Source organism: Lithobates pipiens, unplaced genomic scaffold, assembly GCF_037356315.1.
Source record: "Lithobates pipiens isolate NorthernLeopardFrog02 unplaced genomic scaffold, aLitPip1_a1.2 Scaffold_13, whole genome shotgun sequence".
Classification (NCBI taxonomy): Eukaryota; Metazoa; Chordata; class Amphibia; order Anura; family Ranidae; genus Lithobates; species Lithobates pipiens.
In genome coordinates this window covers 158,544,148-158,561,862 of record NW_027507718.1, presented here as the reverse complement: position 1 = coordinate 158,561,862, position 17,715 = coordinate 158,544,148, and the positions used below count along the sequence as shown (strand labels likewise).

At 47.7% G+C, this 17,715-nt stretch overlaps 1 protein-coding gene across 10 annotated transcripts in view; it reads left to right on the top strand.

The window, feature by feature from the left end:
* SEMA6B (semaphorin 6B) overlaps positions 1–17,715 on the top strand; it is a 1,482,347-nt gene that overhangs the window by 596,030 nt on the left and 868,602 nt on the right. For 8 of the 10 annotated variants that reach the window (XM_077475757.1, XM_077475755.1, XM_077475758.1 and 5 more), the window contains one exon: positions 15,353–15,415. The exons of the other annotated variants lie outside the window; for them this stretch is intronic. In XM_077475757.1, the coding sequence (XP_077331883.1) occupies positions 15,353–15,415 (63 nt within the window). The remainder of the gene's footprint in view (positions 1–15,352; positions 15,416–17,715) is intronic. 10 annotated transcript variants of the gene reach the window in all.

Genomic DNA, 17,715 nt, shown 5'->3' with positions numbered 1-17,715 from the left:
GGTGTTTTAACCTCCAGATATCACTCCAACCCACTTCATTTAGTAATCTCAACAAAGGCAATTCCCTCAATGTGACGGAAACCCCCGAGTTTGGGTGTCAATCCATGGAGGGGCTCAACCAGCAATTGAAGTCACCTACTATCAGCAACCTTCCAAGTAGGCCAGCAACAAATGTAATACGGCCACCGTAAATGGCGGAGGTATATACACACAGGCTAGAATGCAGTACATTGTTCCCACCCAGCAGTGTAAGAAAATAAACCTGCCCTCGGCATCAACACAGACACCAATTTCCTGGAAGTCTATTGAGTTATGTATCATTACACTCACACCCCAGGAATAGGAGGTATGAGTGGAATGATAAGCCCATTCCACCCATGCATACTTAAGGCAACATTGCGTTTCTTTGGTTAAATGCATTTCCTGCATGCATAAGATCGTAGGGTGGTATTTCTTCAGGCAGGAGGATACCATCATGCGTTTAAGTGGGGAGCCTAAGCTCCTCACGTTCACGTGATCATATGGGGAGCCCCAGCAACATCCAGGGGAAAGAGGTAAGCATCAAACCAAACAGTAAAGGAGTGCCTGTGAGGGTCTCCAGGAGCACTCAACGATGGCCAGTTCAGACAGGGCCGTCACCCTCCTCCTCCCTGGCACGGTGACATAGGGCCTGTTCGTGTCGATCCAGCCATATGGCCGCCTCCTGGGCCGATTCAAAGAAGTGTGATTGCCTATTCTCTGTGACTCTGAGCTTGGCTGGGTATAGCATGGCGTAGGGTAGCTGCAAAGCTCTCAAGCGTCTCTTCACATCCAATAATTTGGCTCTGGATCTCTGCACCTCTGCCGAGAAGTCAGGGTAGAATGACACTCTGACCCCATTTACCTGGACGCTGGCCCGTCCCCAGGCATTTCTCAGTATCACTTCTCTGTCTCTATAGTGCATAAGCCGGGCCAGAATGGGTCTAGGGGGAGCTCCTGGCTGTGGCGAGCGGCCCAGTGTATGGTGCGCCCTCTCCACCATGAAATAAGGGGAAAAGGCCTCCTTTCCAAATAGCTCAACCAGCCAAGTCTCCACATAGGCAGTGGTATCTCTTCCCTCCGTCTTCTCGGGCAGGCCTACTATACGGACATTGTTGCGTCGTAGGTGATTTTCCATTTCTACTGCCCTGTTGTGTCATTGGTGAGCTGATAAGCGGCATGGGCCTCTCGAACAACTGGTGGGAGCCTCTGTTCGATATCACTCTGCTTTCCACTGCTGTTGTGCGCTCTCGGATCTTTTGTATATCTTGTCTTAACAGGGAGACATCTTCCCTCAGCCCACCAAACTGTTCTTTAAGGGTATTCACAGAGATTGTGCAGACATGCACTGCTCTAAGGATTTAAGCTAGGGTCGGTTGTTCTGGCTCCTCAGCGTCAGTGTCAGCATGTAGGGAGTGGGGCTGCATAACCAGGGTGGCTGGGTCATATGCTTTGCTGCCTGCAGAGCGTCCTGAGTTCCAGACCCACTGACATCCCCCTGCTCAGGCTCAGCCAGCCCACCAGCCTCTCTGTCCTGGTGACCCCCCAGCTTCTGGGCATAATAAAAAACGTCCCTCGAAGGGTTCTTACCCTGGGACTTCTGTGGTCCTCTGGCATGTCCTCCCCTGGGCTTGTCACTGCCTCGTGGTGTGCGCTGTGCCATGGCCGCCGGTGGCGCCATTTTGGATTTCGGAGGGCATGCTTTTCTCCAGTTTTCTTGCCTTCCCTCGGGTGCAGAGAGCCGGTGGTTGTTCTGGGAGGGTGAGGGAGTTGGTGTTCAGCTGGGAAGCCATTTTGTGGCCACGGATTGCTGCTGGGAGAGGATCAATAAATGGATCTCGTTATTCGTTTTTTTATTTATTAATCATCATCATCATCTTTTTATTATCACGCACGTTTTTTGGCTCTGCGTAACTTCTGCAGACTTTCAGCTATTAAAGCCATTCAACTTTTAAAATGTTCAGCTCTTTCAGTTGATGATGGAACATCTTCAACTTTTTTTCTACTATTTAAACTTTTTAAAATTTTAAGCTTTTTAACACTTTTTTTTAACATTGAAGTCAATGAGAGCATGCTTAAAAATCCGTAAAATCTTCTTCCACTGCCAAAAGTTCAGCTCCTTCATACTTTCACCTACAGACACCAAACAAACTTTAAAATGTTCACAAAATATTCAGCTACCTGACTATATATTTCCAGCTTGCTATCTTATACAGTTTTTGTGAAAAAGCTGTTTAAGTTTAGTGATCATTTCAGAAAATGTCATTAAATTTAGGGCATCCAGGCTTTTGTTGTCTGTTTTGTTTCCATGGTTACCAAAGCTTCTTATACACAGTGATGGGTGGTGGGGGAGGGGTGGGGGAGAGCACAGACACACCATGTACTGATTTATAATAGAGGAATATGATGGGCAGTTTTGATGGGGGCAATATGATGGGGCAGTTTTGGTGCTATTCAGCATTCCCACGCATTTTCTTCAGGAAATGCATTTTCTGGTCTAGTTTTAATTTTATTCCATACGTTTTTGGCTCTGCGTAATTTCTCCATACTTTTAGCTATTAAAACCATTCAAATTTTAAAATGTTCAGCTCTTTCAGCTAATAATGGGACTTCTTCAACTTTTTTTCTACTATTTATACTTTTTAAAATATTAAGCTTTTTAACACGTTTTTTAACATTGAAATAATTGAGAGCATGCTTCAAATCCTTACAAATCTTCTTCCGCTCCCAAAAATTTCAGCTTCCTTCATACTTTTACCTACAGATGCCAAACAAACTTTAAAATGTTCACACAATATTCAGCTATCTTACTATAGCTTTTCAGTTTGATATCTTTTACAGTGTTTATGAAAAAGCTATTTAAGTTTAATGATCATTTCAGGAAATTTTATTGATTAAACAGAGTGTGTATCGCTGACATGCCCACATTTTTGAGTTTATCAACATAATTTTTATACCGATACATTCACAAAAGCCGTGTGTCTCTAATGCCGTGTACACACGATCAGACTATCCTGCCTGTGTGTGAGCTCCGGTGGAAAGTAGTTTTGACTCAAAAATTGTCTGCCGGACTGCGAGTCTGGCAGACAATCTGGCCGCCTGTGCGCTAGTCCGCCGGATCTGGTATGGACTTAAAGGGGAAGCCCTATGCCAAAAAAACGGCGTGGGGTCCCCCCCAAAGTCCATATCAGACCCTTATTCGAACACGCAGCCAGGCCGGTCAGGAAAGGGGGGTGGGGACGAGCGAGCACCCCCCCTCCTGAGCCATACCAGACTGCGTGCTCTCAACATGGGGGGTGCTTTGGTGAAGGGGGCCACGCGCCCCCCCACCCCAAAGCACCTTGTCCTCATGTTGATGAGAACAAGAGCCTCTTCCCGACAACCCTGGCCGTTAGTTGTCAGGGTCTGCGGGCGGGGAGCTCATCGGAATCTGGGAGCCCCCTTTAATAAAGGGGCCCCCAGATACCTGTCCCCCACCCTATGTGAATGAGTATTGGGGTACAATGTACCCCTACCCATTCACCTGGGGAAAAACATTTTTACTAAAACACAACACAGGGTTTCAAAAATATTTACTGCACAGCGCCGGGGGTCTTCTTCCGTCTTGGGGGGTCTTCCCGCCGGACTCCTCTGCTATCTTCTGCTAGCTCTTTTACTAGCGGAGGAGCTTTCTTCTTCGTCGCCCAGGGGTCTTCTTCCGACTTCAGGGGTCTTGTCCCTCTCTCCGGGGGTCTTGTCCCCCTCTTCGGTTCTTCTTGCCGGGCCTCCGCTTTCTTCCTTTAGCTCTTTTACTAGTGGTGGCCCGGTCTTCTGTCGCTACCTCTTCTTCCGACTTCGGGGGTCTTGTCCCTTGTCTTCTGTTCTTCTTGCAGGGCCTCTGCTCCTTCTTCCAGCTCTTTTACTAGCCCGGTTTTCTGTCGCCGCCGTTGCTTGCTCGTCCCCACCCCCTTTCCTGACCGGCCGGGCTGCATGCTCGGATAAGGGTCTGATATGGATTTTGGAGGGGACCCCCACGCCGTTTTTTTGGCGTAGGGCTTCCCTTTTAAGTCCATACCAGGTGACAGGGCCAGCGACGTGTCAATCTCGCCCATGGAGGCGGCAACATTGACTTCCTGCCCTAGTCCCGGATACCTGGAGCCTCATTCAAAATGAATGGACTTTCCTCCGTGTGTGGGCAAGTCCGTTCATTTCAAAAGTATGGCGGACCTAGTCCGCCGGAAAAGTCCGGTTGTGTGTGGGCAGGTCCGCTCGTTCGGAAAGTCCGGTGGACTTTTCAGCGGTTTAGTCGCCAGACTAAGTCCGCCGGATAGTCTGATCGCGTGTACGCGGCATTACAGTGAAGTCGCTGTTTCCATAGCATGTACTGGATTTATTAAGGCTTGTTTGAAGGGTTCTCTCACACTGTCTCTCACTCATTAGGTGTGGGGATTAATGATCAAAAAGCTTTTCAAAAAGCCTTTAAATATTCCACATCTTTCATACATTAGTGGTGTTGTTAAAAATTTTTAATGAAATTCATGTTTATTTTAAATCCATTCCTACTTTTCCAACTATTCTCACTTCTTCAACTTATTCTTACGAATTTAAGCTATTCATCCAGTTAGCTTTAGCAATTCAGCTATTCGGCATTCCCACTCATTTTTTTACAGGAAATGCATGTCCTAGTTACCTCTGTAATGTTTTTCTCATTCATCCCCTCTCTTCCAGAATCTTTCTGTAAGAGTCCATGGCTTACTGCGCATGCACCAATGGCGCGTTGCTGCAAGAGGAAATTTGTTCCAACTGAGCATTTGCCAAAGATGCCTCAGGGCGCCAACCTGCACCTGCGCAGAAGACTTGATGGAAAAATGCAGGAAAATGCCTATGACGTGCACAGGAAGTGACCTCAACGTGATGGAAAAAAGGCGGGAAAATACCCAGGAGGCGCACAGGAAGTGACATCAATCCAATGGAAAAAGGCGGGAAAATACCCAGGAGGCACACAGGAAGTGACCTCAAACTTCCCTATATAAGCCCAGCCCAGACACTGGCAAATTTCTGGATTATATATTTAGTCCCCCCTTGTTCCTGTGCTAGTGTGTGATCTGCCTGAACCTTTTGTGACCTGAAAACCTGTTTGACTACTCTTGATTGATGCTTGCCTTTGACCTTGGATTTGTACCTTAACCATTCTACTTCTTTGTCTCTTTTGTACTCAGCTGTCAGATTGGAACTGACCCTGGCTTGGATCTCGACCATTCTTCTTCTGATTAACCCTTTTATGCTTCGTTGCCCAACTGGACTTGAGCTCGGCTCCCGGACTAAGGCTTGCACGGTGCTCCACACTCTTGGTACCCCTGCCCCTCGGTGTCCCCACCAAGTCTCTGTCTCCATCCCCAGAGGCTTTAAGGACCCAAGGTGCAAGGGAGGCCTCCCCATTACTTTGGTCTCACATTAGGTACGTGGCCCTTGTGACAGTATAATTCAGCCATGCCTGAGACTGAGGGGATCGCGGGTTCCTATGCCTGAATGCTTATCAGGGGTTCGCCACAAGTTCCAGGCTTTCAGGACTGCCTGTTGGCTATATTTTACCTTACAGCCTAGGACCTTCTCTTCAGAGGATACACAGGTCGGGTTTGTAGTAGCCTTACTTATAGAACAAACCTCAAGAATGGGCTCATCAGCTATTGGAAAGGGAGAGTCCTATACTGCACTCACTGTCTTCTTTCTTCGATTCCATAGCAATCCTCTATGATGACCCACAATGAACCAACACGGCTGAAACAGTGTTGATCTCTCTACAAGGGAAACGCCATGTTGAGGACTACGTAATGAAATTCCACAAGTGGGCTGCAGACACTGCATGGAACGATGCTGCCTTGCACCATCAGTTTTGCTTGGGCCTTTCCAAGCCCCTCAAAGATGAATTAACAAGAGTGGGACTCCCTGATACTTTGGAACCTACAATACAGTTTTCTATCCAGCTTGATCGCAGACGTAGAGAACATCTTAGGGAACAATTCGGTATGGCCCGTCCCACATGGTTGCTCCCATGAGTACCCATGGCTCCACACCTGAGAACCCCTGAGACCCATGCATCAACCCCAATTCATGACGCAGGACCGATGCAACTCAGCTTAGTTTGTGCACCCCTCACATCCAAAGAGCGACAATGCTGCCACCTGAACAACTTATGCCTGTATTGTGGTGGAGTGGGTCACTTTCTTCAGGGATGTTCCACTAGTCGCAGTAAGTGGATCGAACCCCCATCTGTTTCACCGTACATTGTTAAATCCTCACATCTCACTCTCTACCCCTCTTTGCAGATACCGAGAAGAACAATCCTAGTAGCAGGCACTATTGACTCTGGGGCTTGTAGCTGCTTTATTGACATCCGCTTCTCCAAAAAGTATGGAATCCCACTATGCAAAAAGCCCCAGACATTTACCGTTCATCTGACAGATGGCTCCACACCCTCCTCAGGTCCCATAATCCATGAGACCACCCTCATATTGGCCACCACTGAAGCAAACCATCGGGAATATATTCGACTGGATGTGATTTCTTCCTTTTCTTTTGGGGTTACCGTGGCTTCCACAGTACCAGCCACAGATTTATTGGTCCACTGATGTTGTGTCTTTCAGGCTCACCCTATTGCTTATACCACTGTTTCCCACAACAAGCCTGTTTGATGGTTCAACCCCTTTCCACAGATGACAACACTCTTCCCCAGGTTTACAGAGACTTCCTGGACGTCTTTGACAAGAAGGGGGCTGAATCCCTGCCACCTCACCGGCCGTATGATTGCCCCATTGAGCTTCTTCCTGGTTCTGTAATACCATTTGGGAGGATCTTCCCACTCTCTGAGCATGAATTAGAAGTCCTCGGAAAATACATTGATGACAATCTTAGGAAAGGGTTCACACGGCCCTCTATCTCTCCTGCTGGTGCTGGACGCTTCTTTGTGGAAAACAAGGACCATTCTTTAAGACCATGTATCGACTACAGAGAATTAAACAGTATCACAATCAAGAATCGATACCCATTGCTTCTAGTCCTTGAGCTCATTCAGAGGTTCCGCACCACCAACGTCTTTTCAATATCGGACCTATGGGGGGGCCTACAATTTATTAAGGATAAGAGAGGGTGATAAATGGAAAATGGCCTTTCGTACTAGGTTTGGCCATTTTGAGTATTTGGTCATGCCAGTTGGGCTATGTAACACCCCAGCAACTTTCCAACACTTGGTGAACGACATCTTTTGGGATTTTCTTCACCTCTTTATGATAGTGTACTTAGATGACATCCTTCTTTTTTTCATCTTCCCTCACATCCACATGCGAAAAAGTCATTTTTCGCCTCCGAGCCCATAAACTCTGTGCCAAGCTTGAAAAATGTGAGTTTGAGAAAGACACCATACAATCCTTGGCCTCGTTATTTCGAATTCTGGCATCTCCATGGACCCCCAGAAGGTAACTGCAGTTCTTGAATGGCCAGTACCCTCGGACCGTAAAAGCGTCCAGAGGTTTGTGGGATTTGCCAATTTTTATAGAAGATTCATCAAAGGCTTCTCGTCAATTTCACCTATCGCACAACTCACCAAGCAAAACAGCCTTTTCTATGGTTCCCCTCAGCAGAAACGGATTTCGACAAACTCAAGAAGCAATTTACCTTTGCCTCAGTCCTTCATCATCACAACCTAGTCCTGCCTTACATTTTGGAGGTCGATGCTTCAGATATTGAGGTTGGGGCAGCCCTTTCTCAGCGCCACGATACCACAGCCAACTTGCATCCTGTTGCCTTCTTTTCCAGGAAGTTGTCCCCAGACAAAAGGATCTATGATGTAGTAAGCCAAGAACTCCTTGCTATTAAACTGGCCCTGGAAGAATGGCAATATCTATTAGAAGGAGCCTCGCACCCTATACTTGTCTACACTGAACATAGGAATTTGGAATAGGTCTGTACAGCTAAACGTCTCAGACCTAGACAAGCCAGATGGGCTCTCTTCTTCACCCAATTTCAAATGCATATCACGTACCGTCTGGGATCCAAGAATTGTAAACCTATTGCTCTATCCCGCATGTATCCCACATCATATAACTCGCCAACAAAGGACGCAATACTCCCTGCCTATAATTTCTTCCTCTTGTCCAGGACTAAACTGGCCTCCTCTTTAGACCAATTGCCCTCAGGAGAACATCTGCAAGAAAAGGACAGACTTTTCTTCCATGACCATGCTGTGTTTGTGCCCCTTCAACTGAGAGTTCCTGTGCTCAAACTCTTCCATGACAACAAGTTAGCAGGGCATTTTGAGGTGACCAAAACCACCGATCTGCTTTTGCAAACCTTTTGGTGGCCTACCCTCAAGGTAGACTGCTACACTTATGTCAATTCCTGCCCGGTATGCAATCACAGCAAAACGTAAAATAATAAATCATGGGGTCTCCTTTGCCCCCTGCCTGTTCCCTCCAGACCCTGGGAACAGATCAGCATGGATTACATAGTGGATCTACCACCCTCTGATGGGTTTACATTCATATTTGTTGTTTTGGACTGCCTTACAAAAATGTCTCATTTTATTCCTATGATTGCCATTCCCTCCACCCCAGAAACAGCTCAAGCTTTTATCAAGGAGATCATACGCCTCCATGGGGTCCCAAGCAATATTGTATCAGTGGGGATCATACGCTTCCGTGGAGTCCAATTCACCTCTAAATTCTGTAAGGAGCTCTGCCTTGCTCTAGACATTGAGAACCACTATTCTTCGGCCTACCACCCTCAGACCATTGGATAAACGGAATGCACAAACCAAACTCTTGAACAATACCTTTGTTGCTTCTCCACCTTTGTCCAAGAGAATTGGGTGTCCCTACTTCCTTGCACAGAATTCGCATACAACAGCGCAATACATTATACCACTAAGCAAACACTGTTCTACGCCAACCTGGGGTACCCTTCTTTTTTTCCCTGTCCTACCCGCTTCCCCTTTGGTCCCAGCTGTCTGGAACAGAGCAGAGTTTCTACACAACTTAGAGCTCCTAAAGGATACCATGGCCAAGGCACAGCTGGATTACAAGACCATCTATGATCAAAGGCGGTGGGGGGACCTGGATCTTCAACCAGGAGACAAGGTTTGGCTGTCTACCAGGCATTTACAGTTGACCTGTCCCTCCAAGAAATTGGGCCCTACGTTCATTGTGCCCTTCCCTGTCCTGTTCTGATTCAAACCTGTGTTCTACAAACTCAAACTGCCCTCAACTTACCAAACCCACCCTGTCTTCCATCATGCCTCCTTCTTGAAGCCCGTGGCCCCGAACCCCTTTGGGGAACGTGGGGCCCATCCTCTGCCTCCTTCTATGACTAAAAGTATTGGGGAGTACGAGGTGGAGGCCATCCTGGACTGCCATAGAAGGGGCAGCGGACGCCAATTTCTGGTACAGTGGGGGGCTTACGGCCCTGAAGAGAATTCCTGGGAACCCAAGTCGCATATCCACGCTCCAGATCTTCTCCCGTAGTTCTTTCAAGGAGCTTTATCCCTTTATCCCAGACGGGCATACAGAGTGTCCACGGCTTACTATACATGCACCAATGGAGGAAATCCATGCCAACTGAGCATGCACCAAAGACACCTCAGGGCGCCAACCCACACCTTACTACACATGCACCAATGGTGTGTTGCCGCAAAAGGAAATCTGTGCTAACTGGGCATGTGCCAAAGACGCCTCAGGGTGCCAACCTGCACCTGCGCAGAAGACTTGATGGAAAAATGCAGGAAAATGCCCATGACGTGCACAGGAAGTGACCTCAACGTGATGGAAAACAGGTGGGAAAATACCCAGGAGGTGCACAGGAAGTGACATCAACCCGATGGAAAAAGGTGGGAAAATGCCCAGGAGGCACACAGGAAGTGACCTCAAACTTCCCTATATAAGCCCAGCCCAGACACTGCCAAATTGCTGGATTATTTTCAGTCGCCCCTTGTTCTTCAGATTTGTACCTTAACCATTCTACTTCTTTGCTTCTTTTGTACTCAGCTGCCAGATTGGAACTGACCCTGGCTTGGATCTCGATCATTCGTCGTCTGATTAACCCTTTTATGCTTCGTTGCCCAACTAGACTTGACCTCGGCTCAGATCCTGAAATAAGGCTTGCATGGTGCTCCACACCCTTGGCACCCCTGCCACTCGGTGTCCTCACCAAGCCTCTGTCTCCATCTCCAGAGGCTTTAAGGACCCAAGGTGCAAGGGAGACCTCCCCACTATTTCGGTCTCACATCAGGTACGTGGCCCTCATGACACTTTCACTGCTCACTCTCCCTCTTATATATAGGCCATAATCCCTGCAATCATGCACTAACCTTTCTCACTTTCTAGTCCCATTGATTATGCACAGGTTAGTGTCCCTGCAAGCTCAGTCTTTTACTCCGTGACTCCTTGGCTCATCTCATCTATCCTGTCTCACAGTCGATCTTGTTGCTCCAACTTATCAGCGTTTATATTCTTATCTGCTGAGCCTACCCCTGGCACAGTCACCCTCAAACAGCTACATCCCTGTATAATAATAATAATTTAGTTCCTATAGATGTCTTTTATTTTCTGCCAGTGCAGCTCAGTGTTCATCATGTAGCTGGGCATCCCACTCCTCTCTCTCCTAGTCAAGTTCCCCCTCTGTCCACTGCTACAAATTTCTCATTCCCCTATCCAATGCAACATTGCTTCTTCTCCCTCTCTACACTGTCATCACCTGTTATAGACTCAGTTACCTCTGCAAATCAATGTATCACTACTCTACCACTACTATTTAATCCTTTACTAATTGATTTGGTTAATGTGTCCCATTGTCTATCACTAGCATATAGCTTAAATCTAGCATCATTATAAGATTCTCAATTTTTAGTTATTTTTTATGAATATGAATTAGGATCAACAAACAATCCCCCATGCCCCCTGTAGTGCAACCAGCTTCTCCTTTCTCTTCCTCCAGCTTTCAGCTGCTGCAGTTTCAGTAATTGCCCCCACCGCACTGATCAACCTCCCTGTCCTGAATCCAAACCTGCACCCCCTATTCCTGCAGCTCTGATCCCTCTGTGATGCCCCCCCCACCCCACATAGACCGGCTTCTCCTCTTCTCCCTCCCCCTGTTTGTCAATTGCTGTGGGCACACAGAGAGATCGTTTTAGGATGGAGAGTGGGTGGTGGGGGTATGTTAAATATGTCATATTTACCAACCCCTTCCTTTTCTCAATGAACATAGTGAGTGATCAGTACCAATTGCACCGTGTTTACCATTCTTCAGTTTGTGAATGAGCAGGGGGCCTGTGTATAGAGCACTCCCTGTTCACTCATCTTCCCAACAGGGTTGTCAAAAAATTGTTTACAAGTAAAAAAAAAAAAAATTGTAGAAAAAAAAAGAAAAAAGATTAATTCACACAGGTACTCTGGCCGTGTGAATGAGTGGTTTGTTCATGCGACTGAAGCAGCCTGTTACTCTGCGTGGATATAGCTTTAAGTTTTAATTTGACAGGACTGTAGGCGTGGGAGAGTGCCTTCAAATGCTCACTATCCATGTTAGGGGCCCTACACCTGCACCCACACAACTTTCAAATTAGGACCTGCAGATGTGTTCATACAGCCACTGTGTCACCAGAATGTAACATAGGCTGCCTTTATACAACTCCAGATAGCTCCAGCCACCATCAATCCACTGATTCACACTGTACAGGCTACATTGCCCATGTAAATGAGCCCCAGTACCTCATTCATACACAAAGCTTTCTTCTACTCAAGTAAAAGTGGCATGTAATTCTATCCCCTCAGCAGCCTGAAGTATATACCGAAGGAGCCTTTAATGCACTGCAACCAGACCTCTTTCTGTAATGGTTATATATATACTCCGCAAGATGTTTCCCAACTTTAGCTCAAAAAGAAGAAAGACTTCCCACAGTGTAAAACTATATCAAAGTTTTAATAGAATAAAAGGAAATTCACTTACAAACAAACTTGTAACAATCACACAAAAAACAAAGCCGGCTGGCAATTTTCAGGGGCCTGTCCTCCCCTCATGTAGCGTGGTGGCGTCACTGCGTTCCTTCCCAGACGCGTTTCGTCATAGATGATGTTATCAATCCAGTGGTCTTCTTCCGACTTTGGGGTCTTGTCCGCATTTGGTTCTTCTTGCCGCGCCTCCGCTATCTTCTTATAGCTCTTTTAATAGCGTTGGCCCTGTTGCTGTTGCCACCGCCTTCTTCTCTTCTTCTTCCTTGCGATGTTGACACAACACTCTCTCTAGCCGCAATGGCAGGGACGCGTTGTGTGGCGACTTATATAGGGACAAGGGGCGGGGTCACCTGGTGATGTCACATATTCACCCCGTCCCTTATGATGTCACAGTCCTGGAGGATGTTGGGACCGTGACATCATAAGGGGCGGGGGTCACCTTGTGAGATCACCCGATGTCCCCACCCCTTATCCCTATATAAGTCGCCGCACAACGCGTCCCTGCCATTGCATCCAGAGAGAGCGTCGGGTCAACAGGTGTGCACAGTGGTGTAGTGGTTAGCACTCTCACCTAGCAATAAGAAGGGTCGCTGGTTCAAATCCCAACCATGACACTACCTGCCTGGAGTTTGCATGTTCTCCCTGTGCCTGCGTGGGTTTCCTCCGGGTACTCCGGTTTCCTCCCACAATCTAAAGACATGCAGGTAGGTTAATTGGCTTCTGTCCAAATTTGGCCCTAGTATATGAATGGGGACCTAGGATTTTGGGCTCCTTGAGGTTAGGGACCCATGTGAGTGTACAATGTACAGGGATAGGGACAATTGTAAACACTAACTGAGGTTGAACTGGATGGACTGGTGTCTTTATTCAACCTTACAAACTATGAAACATCGCAAGGAAGAAGAAGAGAAGAAGGCGGCGGCGGCGACAGTGACAGAAGACCAGGCCAACGCTAGTAAAAGAGCTATAAGAAGATAGCGGAGGCCCGGAAAGAAGAACAGAAGAGCGGGACAAGACCCCGAAGTCGGAAGAAGACCCCCGGACGACAGCAGTGACGAAGAAGAAAGCCGGGCTCCTCTACTAGTAATAGAGCTAGCAGAAGATAGCGGAGGAGTCTGGAAAGAAGATCCCCCCAAGATGGAAGAAGACCCTCAGAGCTGTCTAATAAATTATTTTAAAAACTTGTGTTGTGTTTTTTTATTTACACTTTTTTTCCTCAGGTGAAGGGGTAGGGGTACATGGTGCCCCATACTCATTCACATAGGGAGGGGGGGCCGGTATCTGGGGGCCCCCTTATTAAAGGGGGCTCCCGGATTCCAATAAGCCCCCCCACAGCCCCCGACAACTAACGGCCATGGTTGTCGGGAAGAGGCCATTGTCCTCATCAACATGGGGACAAGCCACTTTGGGGTGGGGGGGCCGCAGGGCCCCCCTTCCCCAAAGCACCCCCCCATGTTGAGGGCATGCAGCCTGGTACGGCACAGGAGGGGGGGTGCTCACCCGTCCCCACCCCCTTTCCTGACCAGCCAGGCTGCGTGCTCGGATAAGGGTCTGCTATGGACATTAGGGAGACACCCACATCGTTTTTTTCAGCGTAGGGGTTCCCCTTTAAATCCATCCCAGGTGGCGGGGCCAGCAAGGTGTCAATCTCGCCGATGCAGGCGGTGACATTGACTTGCTTCGCTAGTTCCATCTACCTGGAGCCACGTTCAAAATGAACAGACTTTTCACTGTGTGTGGGCAAGTCCGTTCATTTCAAAAGTCCGGCGGACTAGCACACAGACGGGCGGATTGTCCACCGAACGGCAGAGTCCGGCGGACAATTTTGAGTCAAAACTTCTTTCTATGTCTGCTGGACTTTTGGGAACAAAAAGTCCGCCGGAGCCCACACACGGGCAGATTGTCCGGTGGACTCTGGTCCGCCAAACCAAGTCCGCCAGATAGTCCGATCGTTTGTGGCATGAGTGTATAATGCAGACTGAGAAACACAGTATTGTATTTTTTATTTTTTAATAACAAGGGGCTACATTTGTTGCCTTTTCTGCAGTACCACATTGTTTCCTTTTTCTTGGTAATATTTCCCCAAAACATTTTTGTGGTCTGGTTTCAGTGTCACAAATCATATTTTAATAGACCATTTGCTGAAATGTAAAAACTGTGCGAGTCTGTAAGGGGTATATAGGTCTGTGGTAATCTCTATTTCTCTTTAAAGGGGTTCTGCACTCATAATACAACATTTGCCCATTCTGTTGCCTCTAGTTAATATATCTCATAATGCCATCTGTTTTTTTTTTTTGATTCACCTACCTTTTGTAATCTTCAGAAGTTTATTTTAAACCCCTGCGGCGATGGGCGGTCTCTTGCGGGGATCAGCGTAATTTCCTGTTGAAGCCCGCACTGTCTCCTGGGATCTCGTTCGTGTAATCCCAGGAGACATTGCGGCTAATGCACCCGACATCTCGCGAGATTTCGGGTGCTACAGCCGACATCTCGCGTGATTTTGGTAATTACAGCCGAGATCTCGCGAGATCTCGGCTGTAATTACCGAAATCACGCGAGATGTCGGCTGTAGCACCCGAAATCTCGCGAGATGTCGGCTGTAGCACCCGAAATCTCGCGAGATGTCGGGTGCATTAGCCGCAATGTCTCCTGGGATTACACGAACGAGATCCCAGGAGACAGTGCGGGCTTCAACAGGAAATTACGCTGATCCCCGCAAGAGACCGCCCATCGCCGCAGGGGTTTAAAATAAACTTCTGAAGATTACAAAAGGTAGGTGAATCAAAAAAAAAAACAGATGGCATTATGAGATATATTAACTAGAGGCAACAGAATGGGCAAATGTTGTATTATGAGTGCAGAACCCCTTTAAGACCCCTTTCACACTGGGGCGTTTTTCAGGTGCTTTAGCGCTAAAAATAGCACCTGTAAAGCACCTGAAAAATGCCTCCAGTGTGAAAGCCTGAGTGCTTTCACACTGGGGCAGTTCGTATGAACGATGTTAGAAAAAGTCCTGCAAGTAGCATCTTTGGGGCAGGTTGCACGCAGTGTATACACTGCTCCTCCACCATCCTTGCCTATTGGAATACATGGGGAGCACTGCTAAAATGCCTCCAAAAGCAATTCAGCAGCGATACAACACGGGCACATTTAATCCTTTTAACCCCTTCCAGGGGGTTAAAAGCGCCCCACTCCCACCTGAATAGCGGCGCCAAAGTACTGCTGTAACAGCGCTAAAGCCCTGCTAAAACTAGCGCCACTTTACCACTACTGCCCCCACCACCCCAGTGTAAAAGGGCTCTAAATGTATGTTTTTTCTGATCTTTACTACATTAGTAAACTTTGATTTTCTTACACAGAAATTCATCTGGAAATCAAGCTACCAAGATATAAATGTGTGCCGAATGAAAGGAAAGCAGGAGGTAGGACCGATTTTACCAAGAACAGAATTTATGAACAGGTAGTTAGGAACCATCATTCACACCTTGCATTTTATGCCATATCACTTGCACAATAACATAGAGGCTCAACTAATTGAATAAACAGTAAACTACATTCTTGGACTCAAACCTCTGCCATCACTCAAGTGTAGTTTGGAGGTGAGGTCAGAAACTACTTTCAGCAGCTCATGGTGCAGACAGCCCCAAAAACTGACAGGCCTTCAAATCCCTTTGCACTCTAACCCCAAGCAAAATTAATAAATTATTTCCTTTAGTTTGACTTTGCAAGGACACACATTCTTGACTTTAGCTGTGATGAATGTCAATGGCCCATTTAGGCCTTGTTTAATATTAAACAGCAGTTGCCTTTCAATTAGGGTTGCCACCTGTCCGGGATTCACCGGACAGTACGGGTTTTGAATCATGTGTCCGGTTTTCAGTCTCCCTGGATCCCGGACACATGATTAATTCAGATCAGACTGCCGAAGCTGGGGGTCGGGGGAAGGAACGTAGCTAGTGCTTATTAGGGCAGCAGCTGGGGGCTGAGGAAGGAAAAGAACTAGTTAAATCAGTCAGCAGAGCACTAAAACTTGTACAGCTGCTCCCGACAATTAAACTATAGTCCCGGCCCCCCTTGCGTATATCAATCCGCCAGGGCATGTAATTGCCGGGGGCTGCAGTACAAGGATTACTCCGACGGGACTATTTGATGATTTTCGGGCACAGGTGAAGTAAACCCTGTGCTGCGGTTCCCGGCAATTCCAAGTCGGGGGGATTGATAGAGAAGTAGAGATCTGGAGCATGACATAAAGAATGCTATAAGATAAGGATTAACTACTTCTGTTCTTTCCCCAGCCTGATCAGACTCTTGTAACCTGGTTGTTAGATTAGAAGATGAGGAGTTAATGGGGGGGTCTTTGCCTTGCTTATCTCTGCTGGTAAGAGGAAGAGGAGGATGTGAGGGTGCATGGTGGATAAAAACTGAACTCAGGGGCTGCCTGTGTGCATCTGTGAGGATGTGAACCTGGGACAAGGGGGGGCTGCACAGGATGGACAAGACTGATGTGCACAGGGGCTGCCTGTGACTGTGTGTGGGCCACTGATGGTTACTCTGTATTACATATTACCTCTGCCATACTACTGACCTCCACCTTCTGCTTTTTTTTGTTTTTTTTGTTTTTCTACATGCCCCGGCGGATTGTCAGGATTCTGATTTATTTGTCAGAACCACTGAATTAAGGATTACTCCGCTGATAAGCTTTAACTAGTCCTGCTATGGTGACTGAACAACTTCGGCATCTTTTGTTACCTTAGAAAGTTTTAGACCCCCTTTCACACCACACCGCCCATTGCGTCGGCAGTAAAACACCGCAATTTTTACCGCCAGATTTGCGGCGGATTTGCGGCGCATTTCGGGCGCTAGCGGGGTGCTTTTACCCCCCGCTAGCGGCCACGAAAGGGTTAAAACCGACGGTATTACAGCGCTGCCCCATTGATTTCAATGGGGAGCAGCGGTGGAGGAGCGGTAAACACACCGCTCCTTCACCGCTCCAAAGAAGCTGCTGGCAGGACTTTTTTCTGACGTCCTGCCAGCGCACCGCTGTAGTGTGAAAGCCCTCGGGCCCCTCGGGCTTTCACACTACATACAATGGTGCAGCTTCTTTAGGGCGGATTGCAGGCGCTATTTCTAACGCTATAGCGCCTGCAAAACCCCCTGGTGTGAAAGGGGTCTTAGGGAATGTCCAGTTCACTTTAGGCTGGGGTCATACCTATGCAAATTGAATGAGGGTTTCCCCACATCCAATTCGCATAGCAGGAGAATGTGACTGGCTCTCTATGGAACCGGTTCACATATCTCCAGGGTGGCCGAGGAGCGCACTGCGCATCTTTGGCTCTGCTTCGGGGCTGAATTCAGGCATAGATTCATTCCCGATTTGTTCCTGAAATGGAGAGCAGGGAGCACAGCGTTCCTCTGCGATCCTCTGCCGGCTCCAGTGTGAACCAAGTCTAACGCCAGTGGCAGTACATCCATGAAGGGCGCAGGAGCGCCGCCCCCTCTCTCCTGCACCCCTCTATTACCAATAGATAGATTCATGCATTGCATGAATCTATCTATGGTTGCCGCTGCCGCCCCCTATTCAGGTGTCCAGCTCCTTGTCGGGCATCTGAATTCCAGTGGTAGGGGTGTTTTTGGAAGCACCCAATTAGAGCCATAGGCTCTAATAGGCTTCCAAATTGGTAAACAGTGGGAGCAATGCTGTGTGTTCACTGTTTACACAGTG